General features: G+C 41.3%; 2 protein-coding genes across 2 annotated transcripts in view; one reads left to right on the top strand and one right to left on the bottom strand.

Annotated features, from left to right (window-relative positions):
* The window catches only part of LOC308590229 (angiopoietin-2-like), a 33,080-nt gene extending 26,334 nt beyond the window's left edge, over positions 1 to 6,746 (bottom strand). Inside the window, exon 1 of the mRNA XM_081200050.1 lies at positions 6,597 to 6,746. The gene's annotated coding sequence lies outside the window, so the exon portion shown is untranslated. The remainder of the gene's footprint in view (positions 1 to 6,596) is intronic.
* Positions 6,747 to 6,909: 163 nt separating this feature from the next.
* TRAPPC3 (trafficking protein particle complex subunit 3) lies at positions 6,910 to 18,972 on the top strand. Its single transcript, XM_081200078.1, has 5 exons — positions 6,910 to 7,096; positions 14,043 to 14,140; positions 14,560 to 14,659; positions 15,066 to 15,248; positions 16,685 to 18,972. The coding sequence occupies exons 1-5, from the start codon at positions 7,052 to 7,054 to the stop codon at positions 16,802 to 16,804; spliced, it is 546 nt and encodes a 181-aa protein (XP_081056204.1). The 5' UTR covers positions 6,910 to 7,051; the 3' UTR covers positions 16,805 to 18,972.
* Positions 18,973 to 19,393: the final 421 nt, after the last annotated feature.

The raw sequence follows: 19,393 nt of genomic DNA, 5'->3' as shown, positions 1-19,393 counted from the left end.
GCTGGGAGAGAACAAAGCCAAGACCATCTTTGCTTGAGCAAAGGAGAGTTCACCCATCACCTGTGGCGATGGTCATTTTATTTTATTTTTTAATAAATATTTATTAAAGTTTCAGACAAAGGAATTGCATAGAAACGAAAAATACAAGAATAAAAGACAAAAATAAAAATACAAGAAAAATACAGAATAAGTACACAGATAAAAAAAGAAAAAGAAAAGCTCAACCTTTCCATACCTTACATTCATATCCTTGTTTCCCTGACCTCCTCATACCTCCCTTTTTTGTATTCCAATTCAGTTAATTAATTCAGCAATTTCTTTCCCTCCTTAATATCCTGATCCTTGATCTTAATATATTATAACATTAAATTTTTGCCTATTTAAAAATCCGATTTTCCATATTCTTTTATATCATTACAGCTGGGCGATGGTCATTTTAAAATGTATCATTTTGTAGTTTTGTGAGAATAGCAGTTTATATTTTAAACTCCTAAACTTCACAGCTTCTGAGCATAGCAGCAAAAGGCAAGCGTAGGAAAGAAAGTACAGTGGTACATTGGTTTATGAACTTAATCTGTTCCAGAAGTCCGTTCTTAAACCAAAGTGTTCTTAAACCAAGGCGTACCTTCCCATAGCAGTGGGGGACTCAATTTACAAATGGAACACACTCAACAGGAAGCGAAACATGTTCTTATTCCAAGGCAAAGTTCACAAACCAAAACACCTACTTCAGGGTTTGCAGCGTTATTGTTCATAAACTAAGCTGTTCTTAAACCAAGGTACCACTGTACTTCTTTACCTGTTTGACAGTTCTCTGTATTGGACTGACGATTAAAAATACCACAGAAATGAGACCAGAGTGGCTCAAAGTCTTGCTTGCTGCTGTGATGTGTGGATAATGTAACTACACTAACAAAACCAATCCAAAATCCATTCCCAACCAAACTAATCTGATATACATAGATATATTTAAATGCTATTTGCAGCATCAGCAAAAACCAAGTTGCATCTGTGTTTTCTCTATAGTGTTCACCCCCATTTATGCCATTATCCCCTTCAGCTCTCCCTTCCCCAGAGGAAACTGACAGAGAGGAGGAACTCACCCATCACCCCCATCTCTGGAAATTCTCATTATGTTTTCAATCCCACTCATTTATTTTGGAGGAGAAGGGGAGGGTATGCATTGATTTGGCATTCCTTCTTCCTTATGCTGTTTTCGTCAAGCACAAAAAGGACCCCACCTATTTTAAAAGCCCCATAAATCCCCCCATGTAACAGCAAGGCCCCTTGGCTATATTAATGGTGGTATTGCAGCCTTCTGCCACTTTTCAAAGACCAGGGAACATTCCTTGGCTGCACAAGAGAAAAAGGTGAGCCATTGTTGATTTGCAAAGCCCTAAAGTATCCTGGATTAAATCCAGTGATAAACAGAAATCCCCCAAGTTAAACATTTGGGAGTCAAGAGTATCCGTTCAGTATAAGCACCAATTGCAGCTTAAAGCGCAGCTATGAAGTGCCGTTTGGGGTGGGCCCCTCATCTAGGGGACTGGCAAGATAGTTTTTCTGTTCAGCTTTTCTGTCACCCAAAAAGGCAGTGGGATAGTTGGATAATTACCCAACTTTGGACTTGAACGGTCTTATGAACAACAACTCCTCTAGTCACTATCCTCATCATCTACAAATTTAAAAGATAAGACGGTTCCTATCTGCAGGCTCACAATCTAGTAGGCATGATACAAAAGGAAACTGGAAAGGAGAGCAGAGGGGAAACAGGCATAAGAGCAGCTGAGCTAACACCAGGAAAGGGAAGGAGCCAAACCAGTCTCCCTCTTGCCATAACAAAATGGCAGCTCTGTATTGGTCCATCTAGCTCCGCAGATCTACCAATCTGGTGGCAGCAGCTCTCCAGAACTGCAGTCATTGTTCTCTCCTAGTCACATTTGGAGATGAGTGTGATTGAATCCTTTAGATGGCTGAGTTGGGATTTGAACCCTGGTCTCCCTAGGCCCTAGTCCAACTCACTAACCACTACACCACACCAGCTCACAAAATTAAACTTGTTTTGGATGCAGATTTTGGACGGCTGTGGTATGAAGTAAACACACAGCCTTCTGCCCCTCTGGCACCCATCTCCTGTCTCTGCTCTGAAACATGCGTCCTCGGGTGCGAGGCCTTGCTCTGAGGTTATCAAAGCCACGGGATGAATTTGCAACCTCACACCACCACACTTTATTAATAGAGGCAGCTCTGCCTTTCCTATCTATAGGAGACAGTTGTGCCCCTGTCATGCCAAACAGCTGTCACAGAAGACTATGGCAAATGTCACCCATCAAATGCTTGTGATAGCTTTCCTTGAAAGCAGCAAGGAGGTGTCATAAATTTGCTCGTGATTATGCAAAGCAGGCCCCTCTCTAGGGTTGCCTTCAGACTGTCCCTCTTTTGCAGGATGGATTTGGGTTGCTCTAGTGCAATAAATCCCGTCCTGCCCCCTTTTAAAGAAATGTTGCAATTAGAAAAGTGATGAGGAAGAACTGAAAGTGTGAGATGAACTATTAACTGGGATGATTAACCATCACACAATCAAATCAGAATGAATTTTGAATGAACGTTATATAACTTAAATCAGAAAAAATGCTCAATAAAGACTGGACTTAGTCTAATGTCCATTGTGATGGAGAATGGTTGGGGATGGGGAAAATCATGGGATTTATTTTTTTGACTCAGCACTAAATATTAAGAAATAAGTTTCTCCTCTTAAGAAAAGCACACAGTTGAATATTGCCCAGGAGTATCAACCACTTGGGAAAGTATGAGAGTGTAAAAAAGAGGTATCACTTGGGTTTAAGGAATTCCTCTGTCACTACAAAATCCTTTGCTCCTCCCAAATAAGCCCCACTGGCACAGATACACCTTTCACGAGAAAGGAGACTCTGCTCCTGTTTAATAGGCAGGAGTACAGGAAGCTGCCTTACACTAATTTGGCCCACAAATTCATCTAGTCAGGACAGACCCAATACATTTTGCTGCCTGAGGCCGAGCGGCAAATGGTTCTCCATGCCTCCCCCTCCAGCTCATGGTGCATAACATCTGAGGCCAGTCAAGTAATTTTGGCACCTGAGGCAGAGCTCCCCACAAGTGCCTATCACCCTCCTTGGGAGTACAACTACAATAATAAGAAATTAAACAACTGACAATTTGCTGCCCCTATTATGACATCCAAAAGAAGCTGTCTGAGGCGGCTAATTCAGTTTGTCTAATGGTATGGCTGGCCCTGCATCTAGCTCAGTATTATACTGACTGGCAGTGGTTTCCAGAGTTTCAGACAGGAGATGTCAAGGATTGAACCTGGGATCATTTGCATGCAAACCATGACCATAACATCCTATTTCTTACAGTAGCCAATCATATAGCCCAGGAAAGCCCAGAAGCAGAGCATGAAGGCAATAGCTTACTCCTGCTCCCCAGCAACTGTTATTTGACAGAGACCTTATGACTAGTAGCCACTGGTAGATCTATTCTCTATTTATTCATCTAATCCACTTTTAAAAATACCTAAGCCCATCATGACATTCAGAGGCAGCAAAATTAATAAAGTAAATTATGTACTGTGAAATAGTATGTTTCACTGATATCAGTTTCACTTAGGGTTAAATTAAACAAACGGTCAATGTGATTTGCCTCTCCTCCTCCTCAACTTCCATTATTAGTTGGCAGAGCTGCACCGATGTCACACCACATATTGTATCATACACTACAAACATTCTGCTTCTTCTTGGCCCTTAAAAACCCCACAGTATTTTTCTTAACTATTTTTAAAATAAATAAATTTAAGGGGGGGGGGGAGAATAACAAACAAATGTGCCATTTAGAAAAGAAATGCGTTATGGCTTTTAGTGGTCCAAGATTACCCAGAAAAAAGAAGATCCTATAACAGAAAATGTTGTTACAATGTCCTTAGTATATTTAATATTGGTCTGCTTTCTTTAGGACTATGTTCCCTCCAAGGCAGATTTCACAGAAAACAGCTCCCACCTCTGGACTGAAGTTAGATCAGACTGAGACTTAACTTTGTGAGCCATGTTGGGAATTGAAGCCATATGATCTCATCATACAGATGGAAAAGTAAGCAAGGGCAATAGGATCCACATTTCTTGTTTACACTGGAGTAAGGACCTAACAGAAGCAGAAGACATCAAGAAGAGGTGGCAAGAATACACAGAGGAACTATACCAGAAAGAAATGGATGTCTCGTATACCCCAGGTAGTGTGGTTGCTGACCTTGAGCCAGACATCCTGGAGAGTGAAGTCAAACGGGCCTTAGAAAGCACTGCTAATAACAAGGCCAGTGGAAGTACCAGGGTGTACAAATCAGATAACATCTCATCCTGCCTAGAGTCAAGATGTACGTAATTGACTCACACCTCTAGAGACAGGGAGCTTTACATTTAAAGAGCCCAAACACCCATTCCCCAGAAAGCCACAGTTTTATCTCTTCCACAATGCCTCACTCCCATGTGAACCAGCACCCGACACACCAAGATTTCCCAACTTCACTACAATCCCAATCCCAAAGAAGGGCAGTGCCAAAGAATGCTCCAACTACCGCACAATTGCACTCATTTCACACACTAGCAAGGTTATGCTTAAAATTCTACAAGGCAGGCTTAAGCAGTATGTAGACCGAGAACTCCCAGAAGTGCAAGCTGGATTTCGAAGGGGCAGAGGAACCAGAGACCAAATTGAAAACATGCGCTGGATTATGGAGAAAGCTAGAGAGTTCCAGAAAAACATCTACTTCTGCTTCATTGACTATGCAAAAGCATTTGACTGTGTCAACCACAGCGAACTATGGCAAGTTCTTAAATAAATGGGAGTGCCTGATCACCTCATCTGTCTCCTGAGAAATCTCTATGTGAGACAAGAAGCTACAGTTAGAACTGGATATGGAAAAACTGATTAGTTCAAAATTGGGAAAGGAGTACGACAAGGCTGTATATTGTCTCCCTGCTTATTTAACTTATATGCAGAATTCATCATGCGAAAGGCTGGACTGGATGAATCTGAAGCTGGAATTAAGATTGCCGGAAGAAATATCAACAACCTCAGATATGCAGATGACACAACCTTAATGGCAGAAATTGAGGAGGATTTAAAGAACCTTTTAATGAGGGTGAAAGAAGAGAGCACAAAATATGATCTGAAGCTCAACATCAAAAAAACTAAGATTATGGCCACTGGGCCCATCACCTCCTGGCAAATAGAAGGGGAAGAAATGGAGGCAGTGAGAGATTTTACTTTCTTGGGCTCCATGATCACTGCAGATGGTGACAGCAGTCACAAAATTAAAAGATGCCTGCTTCTTGGGAGAAAAGCGATGACAAACCTAGACAGCATCTTAAAAAGCAAAGACATCACCTTGCCAACAAAGGTCTGTATAGTTAAAGCTATTTTCCCCGGTAGTGATGTATGGAAGTGAGAGTTGGACCATAAAGAAGGCTGATTGCCGAAGAATTGATGCTTTTGAATTATGGTGCTGGAGGAGACTCTTGAGAGTCCCATGGACTGCAAGAAGATCAAACCTCTCCATTCTGAAGGAAATCAGCCCTGAGTGCTCACTGGAAGGACAGATCCTGAAGCTGAGGCTCCAATACTTTGGCCACCTCATGAGAAGAGAAGACTCCCTGGAAAAGACCCTGATGCTGATAAGATTGAGGGCTGAGGGCACTAGGAGAAGGGGACAATAGAGGATGAGATGGTTGGACAGTATTCTCGAAACTACCAGCATGAGTTTGACCAAACTGCGGGAGGCAGTGGAAGACAGGAGTGCCTGGCGTGCTCTGGTCCATGGGGTCACAAAGAGTCGGACACGACTAAACAAACAAGGCAATGCACTATGGCAAGGGGTAAAGGAAATTGTGGTCCAGCCATATCTGGAGGGCCACAGGTTTCCCATCTCCACATTAAGACAAGGTCGTCACCTGGTGTTGGGTGTTATGAAAAGGGCAGCAAACTGTCCTTGTTTCATGGTTGTTGTTGGTCTTGAATGCATTAAGTATTTTATTTGGCATGGGAATCAACAGAAGCAGGACACTTCCTTCTCAGTGCTTTAAGTCCCCACCCACTCATATTTATTTAATATTTAAGTCACAGGTTAGTAGCAACATTGTATCAGTGATTTCTAAGAGTGGCGAAATCATCCCCATGTTGTGATAGTGTTACCAATAATAATAATAATAATAATAATAATAATAATAATAAATTTTATTTATAGTAGTATTAGTACTATAGTAGTATAGTAGTATAATAGTAGTATTTTAGGATTTAATTTTTTTAAAAAATATATTCCTAAAAAAACTCCAACAACTATTCCAAAATCATATTTTTGCTCGACCTAGAAAATTATTCCTTCTTATTTTAGTTTCTAGGTGGATACTCTGCTGTCCGAGCACAGGGAAGCTAAAATCTTGTCTTTCTCTATTGATGTCTATGACTATGACCTTTGTTCTGCCCCCAGGAACAAAAACACTGATTCTCCCATTTAACCCGCAAATGACCCGTCGAGAAAATAACATGGTTTACTCTACATCTTTTCTTACGTCTGCGAAATGTGGAGCCGCTCTACGCGTCCCGCTTTTCTACTGCTCAGCTTCACATTGGTAACCGAGCACGGCTCTATGGCATTTTGCAAAGCGGCTACAGGAGCATGCTGGGAGCTGTAGTACAGCGTCGTCTCCTGGGCCTTCTCCAAAGCATGCTGGGTAGGGAATCAAACCGCCCTTTGCCAAACGCAACCGTCTAAATACAGTGTACTGTAGTTTTGCGCGAAGCCTCTAGCTTCCCGGCATGCCGCGCGAGAGAAACGGGAACAGGGCGTCCGCGCGGTGCACCTTGGGGGTAGTAGTTCTGTTCCCAGGGTGGGAGGAGCGGCGTCGACTTAAAAGTCAAGGCCGGGCGGTTTCCTTCCCCCTCTGAGGATTGTCGTACCGATCGCCGCGGCCCGTTTTTCGCAAACCGCCGGGCTGAGGAGACCGACGACAGCGGAGGAGGCAGAATGGCGCGGCAGGGCAGCCGCGGGGGCGCGGAAAGCAAGAAAATGGTAATGACGGTGGGGGGAGTCGAGGGGGCGGCGGAAGGTCCTGAGGAGTAAGGGAGCCCTGAGGGGCGGGAGGGAGACGCCTCCGCCATGGACAGCTAGGAGGCTTAGCGGAGAGGCTTAACTTCTACCTTGTGCGTTTTCCTCCCACCCTGAATAGGGCCATGTTTGTTCCTTCATTCCTCCTCTTGTTAGCTTACCTCTGTTGAAGGCACGAAAGAGGATAAAGTCCGAATAAAACTATCCCGAAAGAGCGGGTTTGCTCGCTTCAGTTACCCCAAGACAGGCAGCTGCTATTATTATTATTATTATTATTATTATTATTATTATTATTATTATTATTATTATTTCCTTATAATAACACCTGCAATTTGAATTGTAGGCATAGATTGAATTGTGAGGGAGGAGGCCCTGCTTGTAGGCTCCAGATTTAAACACCACCATGCAAAAATGACATCCCTGTATGAACAGGGAAGAGGAAAGTCAGGGTTGGAGTAGCTGCAGCTTTGCCTCCCGTGGATGGAGCCAGGCTGGTCTCCCCACTTCCCATCATGTTCTTCTGTCTGGGAGGCCAGAGAGTACACAGTCTCTTGGTGGCCCTCAGCTTCCTGGCAGTGGCAGCAACCTGATTGTGCCTCCCATCACCTCCACAAAATTTGGTCATTTAGATGTCATTCAGACACCAGGTTAAAAAAAAAGCCTCATTTTTATCAGGCTTTTCGGAGCTAATGGATCAAATTGCTTTAAAATTAAGTTGATAATTATGTAATTTTCATTATGAATGTTTTAAATATTATTTCATACTATGTTTTATATCGCCTTATTTTGTTGTAAATGCCTCTGTGACATTTTTTAGGTCAAGGGCAGTGTAGTGGTTTCTTAATAAATGCTTACAAGCATCTGGAGATATGCACTAGTTGGAGAATGCTTTTTTTTTTTTACACCCTCATTTTGAAAGTACATTATCACGCCATACAAATAGCATACAAAAGTGGCTAGTAGCTGTTGATAGCCTAATCCTCCATAATTGTCTTCTGAAGCCATCCAAACTGGTGGTCATCACTGCCTCTTGTGGGAGTGAATTCTATAGTTTAACTATGGGCTGTGTTCTTTTTGTCTGTCCATAATCTTCCAGGGCAGTAAAGTATTAGGTCTATGGGGCTGTGCCAAACCCTGTGAACTGAGAAGCCCCCTGTTCAAATTTCACCTCAGTCATGGATTACTGAGCTGGTCATAGACAAATAGCGTTTTTTAATTTTCCCATCAGTACTGTAGGGTAAATGATCCTACTGACCTACCTGATAGGGTTGGTGTAAAGATTTCCATGATAATGGAGTGAAGAGTTTACTAATCTCGGGTGTAAAGTCAGTATCTTGATTATAAACCCATTGGCAAGCCACTATTTCTTGACTTCCCCAACTGTTACAGATGGGTAGCCGTGTTGGTCTGCCATAGTCCAAATAAAAAAATTCCTTCCTGTAGCACCTTAAAGACCAACTAAGTTAGTTCTAGGTATAAGCTTTCGTGTGCATGCACACTGTGTATCTGAAGAAGTGTGCATGCACACGAAAGCTTATACCTAGAACTAACTTAGTTGGTCTTTAAGGTGCTACAGGAAGGAATTTTTTTATTCCCCAACTGTATTATTCTTCTTCATTAAATTCATATACTGCCTTTCACCTGGAGATTACAGAGCAGTTCACAACATAAAAATATGGAGAGTGTGTGGCTAATACTGACCTACCTACATTATAGGATTGTTGAAAGAATTACTGAGATAATGGTTATGAAGACACAGAGAAAGCATAAACTATCCTTCATTTAACTATGGACAACAATCCCTGCGTTACTGATCTGTATTAATGAGATGTGGGTAGATGAGCTTGGTGGAGCTGAACTTTCTTAGCTTTGTCCACCTGGATTTTTGATGTAGCAGCCACTTGGGGTTAATGAAGGAGGGTTGCAGTGATTACTAAGAATTCCATCTCCCTCTACTAGACTTCTTGTGAAGATGGGTAGGTCATGGGCACTTTTTCAGTCTGAAAGCCGCACCATTTCATAGGCAGTCTTCTGGCAGTGGATTTGAATGTTTGAGTAATTGAGACAGATCAGAGATTCTGTTGGTGCTTGCCATCCATCCCACTGACTAACCATCTCCCAATGTGAGCTGACAGAAGTGGGCTGAGACTAGATGTTGAAGTCCCCTTAGATGGTGGTGCTGGAGGACCTTGAAACACAGGCCAAGGCAGTTACTCTGGACTTCACAACTGCCATGACAGTTCCCAGCATATAATCCACCTGATTCTCATGCTGGAGTTCTTTGGATCTGGTGCTTTCATCTGGGCAGGAAGTGGGGGGCTTTCCTTTAACTGTCTTGTCTTACACTGTTTCGGCCAGAGCTTTAGGCTTACTATGGTGGTGTTTTTCTCTCTATAGATGGGAGGGGCTGTTTAAATGGTCCATCCCTAGGGGTTAATGGGTCGTGATACATTCTTAAATCCCCTTGGGCAGGTTCCACCAAGCATGGCTAGTGCTCCTGTGAACATTTTGGTTGCTCTTTGGAATTTCAAGATTACTTGGGCAGGTGACACAACTACTCTTAAGTGCCCTCTGCTGCAGACCATGGTTCACTAGGTAGATGAGAGCAAAGAAATGGGAGTTGAATAGGCCTCTAGAACGTGGTGTAGGAAGGCTTGAACTGAAACTGGTTAAGTATAAATTAGAGCTCTTTTTGGATCCTGCTCTGTGGCAGTGATCATCTTCATAGTGCTGTGCAGTGGAGCTTTTCCATGTGGCATAAGTTATTCTCCATTTTGGCCAACAAGATGTAATGGATTCCTTGGAGAAAGAGTAGATCTCCAAGTAATCCATCCCATCATCGTGTTGGTTTGTCAGGCACTTGGGATGTTAAATTGTTTGTGTTTGTATTGTGCTTTGCTTTATGTGCAGGTCCATTAAATTAATTTTAGGGGGTTGTACTAGATAAGGGATGCTGGTGGCGCTGTGGGTTAAACCACAGAGCCTAGGACTTGCTGATCAGAAGGTCGGTGGTTCGATTCCCCGCGACGGGGTGAGCTCCCGTTGCTCGGTCCCTGCTCCTGCCAACCTAGCAGTTCGAAAGCATGTCAAAGTGCAAGTATATAAATAGGTACCGCTCCGGCAGGAAGGTAAACGGCGTTTCCGTGCGCTGTTCTGGTTCGCCAGAAGCGGCTTAGTCATGCTGGCCACATCCCGGAAGCTGTACGCCGGCTCCCTCGGCCAATAAAGCGAGATGAGCGCCGCAACCCCAGAGTCAGTCACGACTGGACCTAATGGTCAGGGTTCCCTTTACCTTTACCTTTACTAGATAAGGAGTCAGTAGAATCTGAAATAGGTAGCATTACCTAGTTGCTGGAGGACACGTAATCCCCAAAAGTGAAGTCTCCTAGTCTTCAGTTTTAGGATCCCTCTGTTGAAGAGCTAAATTCGGTCTTCTTCAAAACATACTTCAAAACACTTAGGGCACACCCACACTTCCATTTGCTTCAATGCTTCCCCCCAGCGCAACCTGCTGTTTACCACAGATTCGGAGCAAACATCAATAGAGTTTCCCTGGATTGATGCTTGCTTCGATTTATTGCTAAATGGTTTTTCCATGTGAACGTGGCAGGGCAAAGGCAAAACCACTCAAATCCATGGCTATAAAGTATGGGACAAGCAGAAAAAATGCTCGGATCTGTGCTTTCTAAGGCAGGGGGCAAGCAGAAGTGTGGATGAGCCCTTACTGTCAGCCCTGATGGAAATAAAGGATGCTTTATCTACATTGTGTGAAGTGGCCCTTACGTTTATGCAGGATCTCTGAAAATTATGTGAATGGACAATCACGCTGATTTGTTACCTGATTTTTAAGCTGTAGTGAGATAGTGCTGCAAACTCATTTTCTTCATGTTAATAAGCAGGCCATGCTGACTGGGGCTGATGAGAGTTGCATTCTAAAACATTTGGAGCATGCCATGTTGGTGAATGCTGCTTTAGATTATATAGAAATATGTTGTGTTATGTGCTAAATGTTTTAATTCAGGCTATTTGTGTGTGTTTGTGTGTGTGTGTGTGTGTGTGTGTGTGTGTGTGTGTGTGTGTGTGTGTTGGTCTTGGTGGCTTTCTCATGTTTCATTCTTATGTCTGTTTCTAACCTGGTTCTGTGATAGCAGTTCAACAAAAATGGGGATATTGCTACAAAACCTTAAATTACGATACTGTGACAAATCTCCAAAGAATGTTCGGAGGCGCGGAATCACTGCTGGATTTTTTGGGGTTTTTTTTCTTTTCATCAAGCTCTAATCCTGCGAATATCCACTATTCTAAAACTGTAGCAGGATTGTGGCCCTTTAAAATTATCCAGTAGAGTTGTGGATAGTTGGCAAACACATACAGAAGCTATTTTAATTTGCTTAATGCTAATATAGCTTAATGCTAATACATTTCATTTGTGGCCATTGCTGTCCTTTGGTGCTTAAGATGCAATGCTTATTTTATTAACTCCTCTCTTGACCTTAGGTCAGTGATGGCCATACTTGGCCCTCCAGCTGTTTTGGGACTACAACTCCCATCATCCTTAGCTTAGAGAACCAGTGGTCAGGGATGATGGGAATTGTAGTCCTAAAACATCTGTCCGGCCAAGTTTAGCCATCACTGCCTTAGGTGTAGTTAAGGGCCTAAGTGCTGCTTTTCCTCCACAACAGTAATGGGATTATGATACTTGACAGGATTAAAGCATGTGCCATTGAAGCATGTGTAAACTGCAACTTTTTACTGTTTTCCAATTAATTGCAGTGGCCAACCAGCTTCATAACTTAGGCAGTCTGTTTTTATCAGGTAGTCTTTTAATAATGCTGTTGGAAGAGGTTTTTGCACATTTGGAACAAGAATGGATTTGATTTATATCAAATCGATTTAAATCACTAGTCAGTAAGACTTGATTTAAATCTTTTTTTTTTACAGAGTGATTCAGTCTTGCTGGTATAAGCTTAATATTTACAACCAGATGAAGGTGTCATTTTTGGAATAATAAATTTTCAGAGTAGTTTTTACAGTTACATCAAAAATTACTGATTTGGTTATACTATTAGAAATACATAGACATATAATTATGAAATTATTGTGAGGTTTAATAAGTTAACTGTTTATAATTGGACAACTTTTCTGCTGTACTTTATTGGAAGGAGAAAAATAATCATTTCCTTAATAACAATTTAAACAATTTATTTAAGTAGAACAATAACATTATAGCATATGTATCCATGTTTGTTAACTGATGTGCTTAAACATTTTTTTTAAAAAAAACAAAACTTAGACTGAGTTTTAGCACACATGAAAAACTTAAAACAAATCCTTATTTCCTGATGAATAGCCTTTGGACAATAATGTAAGTTAAATAGAAAAATATATTTAGATATATTTTTCCTCCAAAAGAATTTTATTTTAAAAATCCGATTTAAATCTAAAAAAATCCATTTTTAATTTATTTATTTTTAATCCATTGATTTTTATCCACCTGGCTTGGACCATAAACTTCCAAGTTGTTTTTCGTGAATGTCCTTGTTTTTTTTTGTAAGATTATTATTGAACAATTGATCCAAAATGGTGAACTTATATGTGCACCAACTTAAATTTCTTCTTTTTACTACCTAGTGATAGGTGCCTTGAAGGAGATTAGACTAGATGACCCTTGGAGTTCCTTCCAACTCTAGGAAATGCTCAAAATTTATATAATTTAATGACTATACCTTGGATTGGTAGCAGCCAGGCATTCTTCATAAACTGTTCTGTTCAACTGCCTTGCCAATGAGTTTACTAACCTGTTAATTCTCTTTTTTGCTTGTTAAGTTCCTTCCCCATACATGAACTGGCTGAGTCTTCTGATTTTCACTTTTTAAGTCCTGTTACTCTCTAAAACAGACCCTTCTTATTTCAAAGATGAATCTGGGGTTGTAAGATGGTTGGCCTTTTCTGCCTTTTTAAAACCAAGCAAAACCAGCATCTCTTAGCCTTCTGAGAGATGTCTTGACGGCTGGCTTCATCAGTTGCTGCTAGGTAGAAATAGCATGTTTGAATCCTAAATAACATCTAACGTACCTTAATTCCAAATTTGACTTGACTCTCTCTTCTGCACTTTGACTTTGTGTTGAGCTTGTGAGAACGTGGTGTGATCTGTGTTGTCTCACTAAACTCTGACATTGTCTCTTTTTTTTCTCCCTTTCTGCTTGCCTGCTGCTTTCATTCTGTAGTATTGGTATTTGCCATTCATTTCACCTTCCGCATCTATGCATCTCATGGTAGGTGATAGGTTTCTTAATCTGAGACTAGACATTTTGCTGTATAAAATGAAACCTTAATAAAACCTAAAGCAGACCATACTTTATATAGCTGGTACTTACTTCACAGACCTTTTAATAATCCTGAAAGGTTTCAGTTTTTAACAGGAAGGTATTTGTGTAACTACAATTCTGATAATCAAAGGATTTAATTTGGTTGTATATTTTACTTACTTCATGCTTGGGGAAATGTGAGGGAGACATTATAGTTTGTTCTTTCCTTTGTTTTGTTGATGCTATGCACATCTCTACTCCACATCCATCCTAACACCAAGGAGGCTTTGTTGTTCCTTTGAGCTCTTAAGCAGAATGTTACGTTACAAATGCTGAAGATGGAATAAGTGTTTTTGATGAGCAGCTGAAGATTGTCAAACTTCTGATCACGTTAGTAGCCCCCACCCCCAAGACAAATGTGTTTTAAATTTGAAGCTGGAGGCACTAGCAGAATTCAGTGCTTAGTGTGTTCCTATGAGGCTGAAGCTTCCTTGCCCATTTCATTTATCCATGCCAATCCAAACTGTTCTTTGTGGCAGGCCCTAAACATGTGTAGATCGTCCTATCTTTGTCTAAATTAAATGCATTTTGAATTTGTCTAGAGTTCGGAGCTCTTCACTCTGACTTATGGCGCTTTGGTCACTCAGCTGTGCAAGGACTATGAGAATGATGAAGATGTCAACAAGCAGCTTGACAAAATGTAAGTAAACCAGTGGAGGCAGAGTGGAATCTTTACAAAATATCAGTAGCTAGGGGTACTGGATGATCTCTTTCTGTGGGACATCCACTTGGCAGAATTAGAGATGTGAAGGCCCAGAAAAAAGCTGGGGAAATTCAGAGGCGGGGAGAGACATTCTTTCCTGTTTCACCCTGGATAATTGTTTCCCCAAAAAAGCCCGGGGAGGAGGGCAGGGTTTTTTCCATGGTTTCAAAATTTCCAGAATTTTTACATCTCTAGGCAGAATGAATCTTATTTTGCTGAATTCACTGGAGTTTTTGAAGAAAAAGGAGGGAACAGACTTTCTCCCTTCTACTTTCTATCCCTATAATGTTAGACTCAAGTTGGACTCTCTTACACTGTCAGTTTTATAGCATGCTGCTCTTTGGCTGCCTTGACAGGGGCTACAACATAGGCGTTCGACTCGTTGAAGATTTCCTGGCCCGATCCAATGTCGGGAGATGCCATGACTTCCGAGAAACTGCAGATGTAATAGCTAAGGTGATGCCTGTCTTTGATTATTCCCCTCTGTTTCTAATATACTAGCCTATTACAAGATTTCCATTGTGGGGATATAGATGTCTAAGGACACAATTTTCCTGCCACATAACACGTTTCATTATGGCATCATGCTGAACCTTTTAATGGCAGCAACATATGCCTTCTTTCTTATATCTGTCTAAAAACACAATCTGATGGGTCTGAATGGAATTATAGTCCCAAACATCTGGAGGGCGCATGGTTGGGGAAGCCTGGTCTAATGTGTAGAAAGAGGTTTGCAACAGGTATGTTATGTAACAGAATTGCTTCTGGTTCTTTGGCCAGATCTTTAGTTACCCGTAAAAGAGTTTCATGCTAAACAGTGTGCTGTGTAAGCCTAGTCCTTTGTGCTTGTCTTGTTTGGCAGGTGGCATTTAAAATGTACTTGGGTATCACCCCGAGCATCACAAACTGGAGTCCAGCGGGTGATGAATTCTCCCTTATCCTGGAAAACAACCCACTGGTGGACTTTGTGGAGCTTCCTGACAACCATTCATCTCTCATTTACTCTAACCTATTGTGTGGTGTGCTGCGAGGAGCCCTGGAAATGGTGAGGAAAGGGGGATACTAATTGCAGCAATGGTTAGACATACTTTCTCAGTGATGGAATGCATAGAAAATTGGTGGGGGAGGCTGGGTTCTGTATCTCATTACAGTCCAGATTCAGATTTACAACTATATTTATTCACCTATTGGGGAACAGTAAACGGGAGAGAATCACTAGTGTCATAGACCATGATCAAATGAGAAGGAATAGAGGGCTGTTCAAGGCCACTCACATGCCAGCGTCACCTGATAAATAAAAAAACATTCCAGTGCTGTCCTAGTTTCAGAATGTTTTATTAAGCATTATATGTTTGGGTTCTTCCTGGCAATCCTTGCAGCTTTATCCTTTTATTTTAAAAAAACTTTGATTCTCAAACTATTGAACTGCCATATAATAGCAGTCAGGGTGAGAGTGAAGGATTGTGTATTGTGTTTTTAACTTATAACTGACATTTATTGATTGCAACCTGCGCCAGGGTGCTGTGACAATGCATGGAATATAAATTATATGTGTGTATAATAAAATATAATTATACAAATAATAGTCACTGTGGTCAGTGACTGAAATAAATAAATCATTCATACAAAGAATATATTATGAATGCCACTTGGAGGTTGGATATAAATGAAATAAACAAGATATTCTGTTCTTTCTGGTAGACATGTAGAATACATGTAGCCATTGGTCTGCAAATTCAGAGTTTTCTGAGTTAAATTAATGGAGTTGTGTGTACTAAATTCCAGTTGCCTGGAAGCAGAAGAGAGGGTGGTCAGGATGACACAGTGGTACCTCAGGTTAAGAACTTAATTTGTTCTGGAGGTCCATTCTTAACCTGAAACTGTTCTTAACCTGAGGTACCACTTTAGCTAATGGGGCCTCCTGCTGCCGCCGCACCGCCACCGTGCGATTTCTGTTCTCATCGTGAAGCAAAGTTCTTAACCCAAGGTACTATTTCTGGGTTAGTGGAGTCTGTAACCTGAAGCGTCTGTAACCCAAGGTACCACTGTCTATAGAATCAAAGAGTTATATTGTTGGAAGAGACCATGAGGGTCATCTGGCCCAACTCCTTACAATGCAGACATCTTTTTTGCCCAACACTGAGCTCCAATCGACAGCCCTATGATTAAGAGTCTAATACATCAGTTCTATGGGGTGTGGGAGTTTGCCTGTACTTTGCGATCTTTGTTAACAGAACATTGGCTAGAATTGTGGCTAACTGGGGAATGTAAGAGCCTTCTGGGCTAGAGAGGTGGGGTTTTTTGCTGCTGTAAATCTTAGGTGAGGTTAGTAAAGGGTGGGGATAATCTTTTGGTAGAATAATGGGGTAGAGTTTCTTAATCTCTGTCCTTGAAACAAGATTGAAAGAGGCCAAGCAATTTGGGGAACTGTCCTAGATATGTATCTCGAAAGTATTTTGATTTTTCTCTCCCATGTCACAGGTTCAGATGGCCGTGGATGTCAAATTTGTCCAGGACACATTAAAAGGAGATGGAGTCACTGAAATAAGGATGAAATTTATCAGACGGATTGAAGATAATCTACCTGTTGGAGAGGAGTGAGTCCCAGAGCATCCTCCATACTGAACTGAGAGGATAAGCCAGCTCTACCTGGGATTTATGGGAATATAGTGCCCTCTGTGCTTTCAGATGCTCTGACTGGTTAATTAAGATGATGTTCTCCTTTATTTTCTTAGGAAGCAACTGTTTGAATTCTTCTGCTTTAATTCCACAGATTTGTATTACAGGCCCTTGTAGGGCTCATAGGACACTTTTCATACTCATCAGAAACATAGACACCCATTTCTAGTTTCCATGTTTGGCTCTGTGCAAAATATACAGTACATCACAACTGTGTCTCCTAGAACCTTGGTGCCAGAATTAGACCCCAGCTGCAGATTGTCTTGCAGCATGTGAAGAGCATCAACATCACACCTCCTCTTTCCTGCTTGTTAGGGATAGGGGACGGAACTCTTGTTTGTCTACAGAAAGCAGACAGCCATTTTTTGATAGCACAGAACGTAGCATATAATTTGAAAGAAGCTTGGGGTTCCAGGTGGAACAAAATGTCTTAGTTTTGCAGGAAATGAAAAACTGGCCAGTTTAAATAACATCTATCACAAAACAAGAGCAATCTCCATTTAAACACTGTTGGTAGGGTCTTAGTATGAACACAGTCTCAGTGAGCATCTTCCCTCTCCCCATCACCAGAGAAGAAGATGGAGGGATAGTCACAATCCTTTTTGGTTCATTTCAGACCTTGAAGGATACTTCGTAACAGCTTTCTGTGTTAGCAGGACAGAATCTGTATAGTCTGGATGCATTGAGTATCTCCTCAGTCTTCCTGGTCTTGTACATAACTGGCTAGGCAAAAGTTGCAACCCACCAAGAACAGGTCTGTATATTTAAGTAATGTAGAAAGAGCTTCTAAACTATAATAATCTGAAGGTTCCTTCCTTCCTGTAGTTTGATTTATATAATTTACTAAAGGGTAGTAAAATGCAAGCTTGTATTCTGAAAGATCCAGTCAGGCAGGGGTTCTGAGGTGTTGCAACTGGTTCATATGCCAGGTCAGTGGTGGAAGGTCAAGCATACATTCTTTTTGAAAGAATGTTTGTCAAGACGGATAGCCCATCTTGCATGTGTAGATCAATATGCTAAGGTCTGTGTGCAATGGATCCTTGCAAGGGAGAATACTCTAGGATTGTTTTATAGGGAAAATGAATGCCAGAAAGCATATAGGTACTAAATATGTGGCCCAAGTTTTAAGCCAGTAGCGATGTTTGGCTGTCCTATCTGTGTATGCCATGAAAGTCTAAAATTTCCACCAGGCAGGATAACTAAAATGCAGACGTCGTCATTGGTTTGAGTATCTTCTAGAGATGTTCTAGGTTAAAAATAGAAACTTCTATCATTCTTGAAGAGGCACAATGTACCCATTAGTAATACCTGTTATTTGGAATTACATAATGTATTTGGCACAAACTGACATTTACAGTCTGCAGTATAAGGAGTTCTGAGTGCAAAATATTAAGAGAAATTGAGTGGAGGTATGCGGACAGTGGATTTTACAATTTGTGTACTCACTGGTTGGACAGCATCTTAAAACACTGCAGGATCAGCTGTAACTAGACAGTGACTCAATCTTGGGGAAGGTGGTATGGAACAAAGTTGCTTTACCAACACATGCGAGAATGGAACTTGAAGTACTGCATCTCCAGGACTGTGAGGCCTTTGTCAATGGCCTGATGATTTATCTTGATGATATTTGCCTAGTCCTTTTTAGTGTCTTTCTCTTCCCCACTCCCCAAAGCTGCCTCTGAGAGGGGAGAGGAACTCCTGTTCTACCTTGGACTAACTTTTGCTACATTTGTTGGGCTGGTAAAGGGAAAGCCTGCCTTCCTTTTTTGCATTGTGATAAATATCTATCAAATGTTGGTCCACCTAGTGTTAAAATTTTGTGTCTATTTCAATGAAAATTCAATATACCTATTTCTGAAAAATTCATTCCTGCAGTTGGAGGAAGCATTTTGACACTGTTCCTTCGGCGATACTTTGAACCTTGTTTAAAAACAGAGCTGCACTGAGTGATGGCTGTTGGGTGAATGGGTATAAGATGTATATAATTAAAACATTTTTGTTGTATAAGGGGTCATTCACGTGTGTTCCATTTGTAAAGCTTTTGAAAGCAACATTTTAAAGGTGTTATGTTAAATAAACCGTTAACTATCTTCTTAGCTGTCCTGCCATTGGATTGTGGAGCATGGCAGCAGACTCATTCTTTACTTTATCACGTTTGTCCTGCCCATCCTGTGAGTTGTTCTGCTCCTGTCTGTTCCTATTCTAATCTTATAAAAACTCTGGGTGTTTGTTTGGTCTGAGGGAGTTGGGGACAAGTCCAAAGCCAACCGGGTGGGCTTCAAGGTTGAGAGATTTAAACCTGTGTCTCCCCAGCCCTAGCCAGACATTCTAACCACTCGGCCATATTGGCTTTCTTCCTGTGGCATTTAGGGGACAGAGTAATTTTAGAAAAGCGTCAGATTCACATTAGTTTATCCCTTAAAAAAGTTTTCATTGGTATTCCAAGAAGTTACTGTCAAGATGGATAAGAATAAGAATAAGCTTGCATTCTAATGTCAGGTAATTTTTGAG

Source organism: Podarcis bocagei (assembly GCF_964188305.1).
Source record: "Podarcis bocagei genome assembly, chromosome: 7".
Taxonomy (NCBI): Eukaryota; Metazoa; Chordata; class Lepidosauria; order Squamata; family Lacertidae; genus Podarcis; species Podarcis bocagei.
The sequence above is the reverse complement of the archived record's forward strand: the minus strand, read 5'-3'. Positions and strand labels throughout refer to the sequence as shown.

Coding starts and splice junctions, on each gene's coding strand:
- TRAPPC3 (XM_081200078.1), top strand. CDS start 7,052: ATGGCGCGGCAGGGCAGCCGCGGGGGCGCGGAAAGCAAGAAAATG. Junction 14,141..14,559: donor AACAAGCAGCTTGACAAAAT/GTAAGTAAACCA, acceptor CTGCCTTGACAG/GGGCTACAACATAGGCGTTC. Junction 14,660..15,065: donor CTGCAGATGTAATAGCTAAG/GTGATGCCTGTC, acceptor CTTGTTTGGCAG/GTGGCATTTAAAATGTACTT.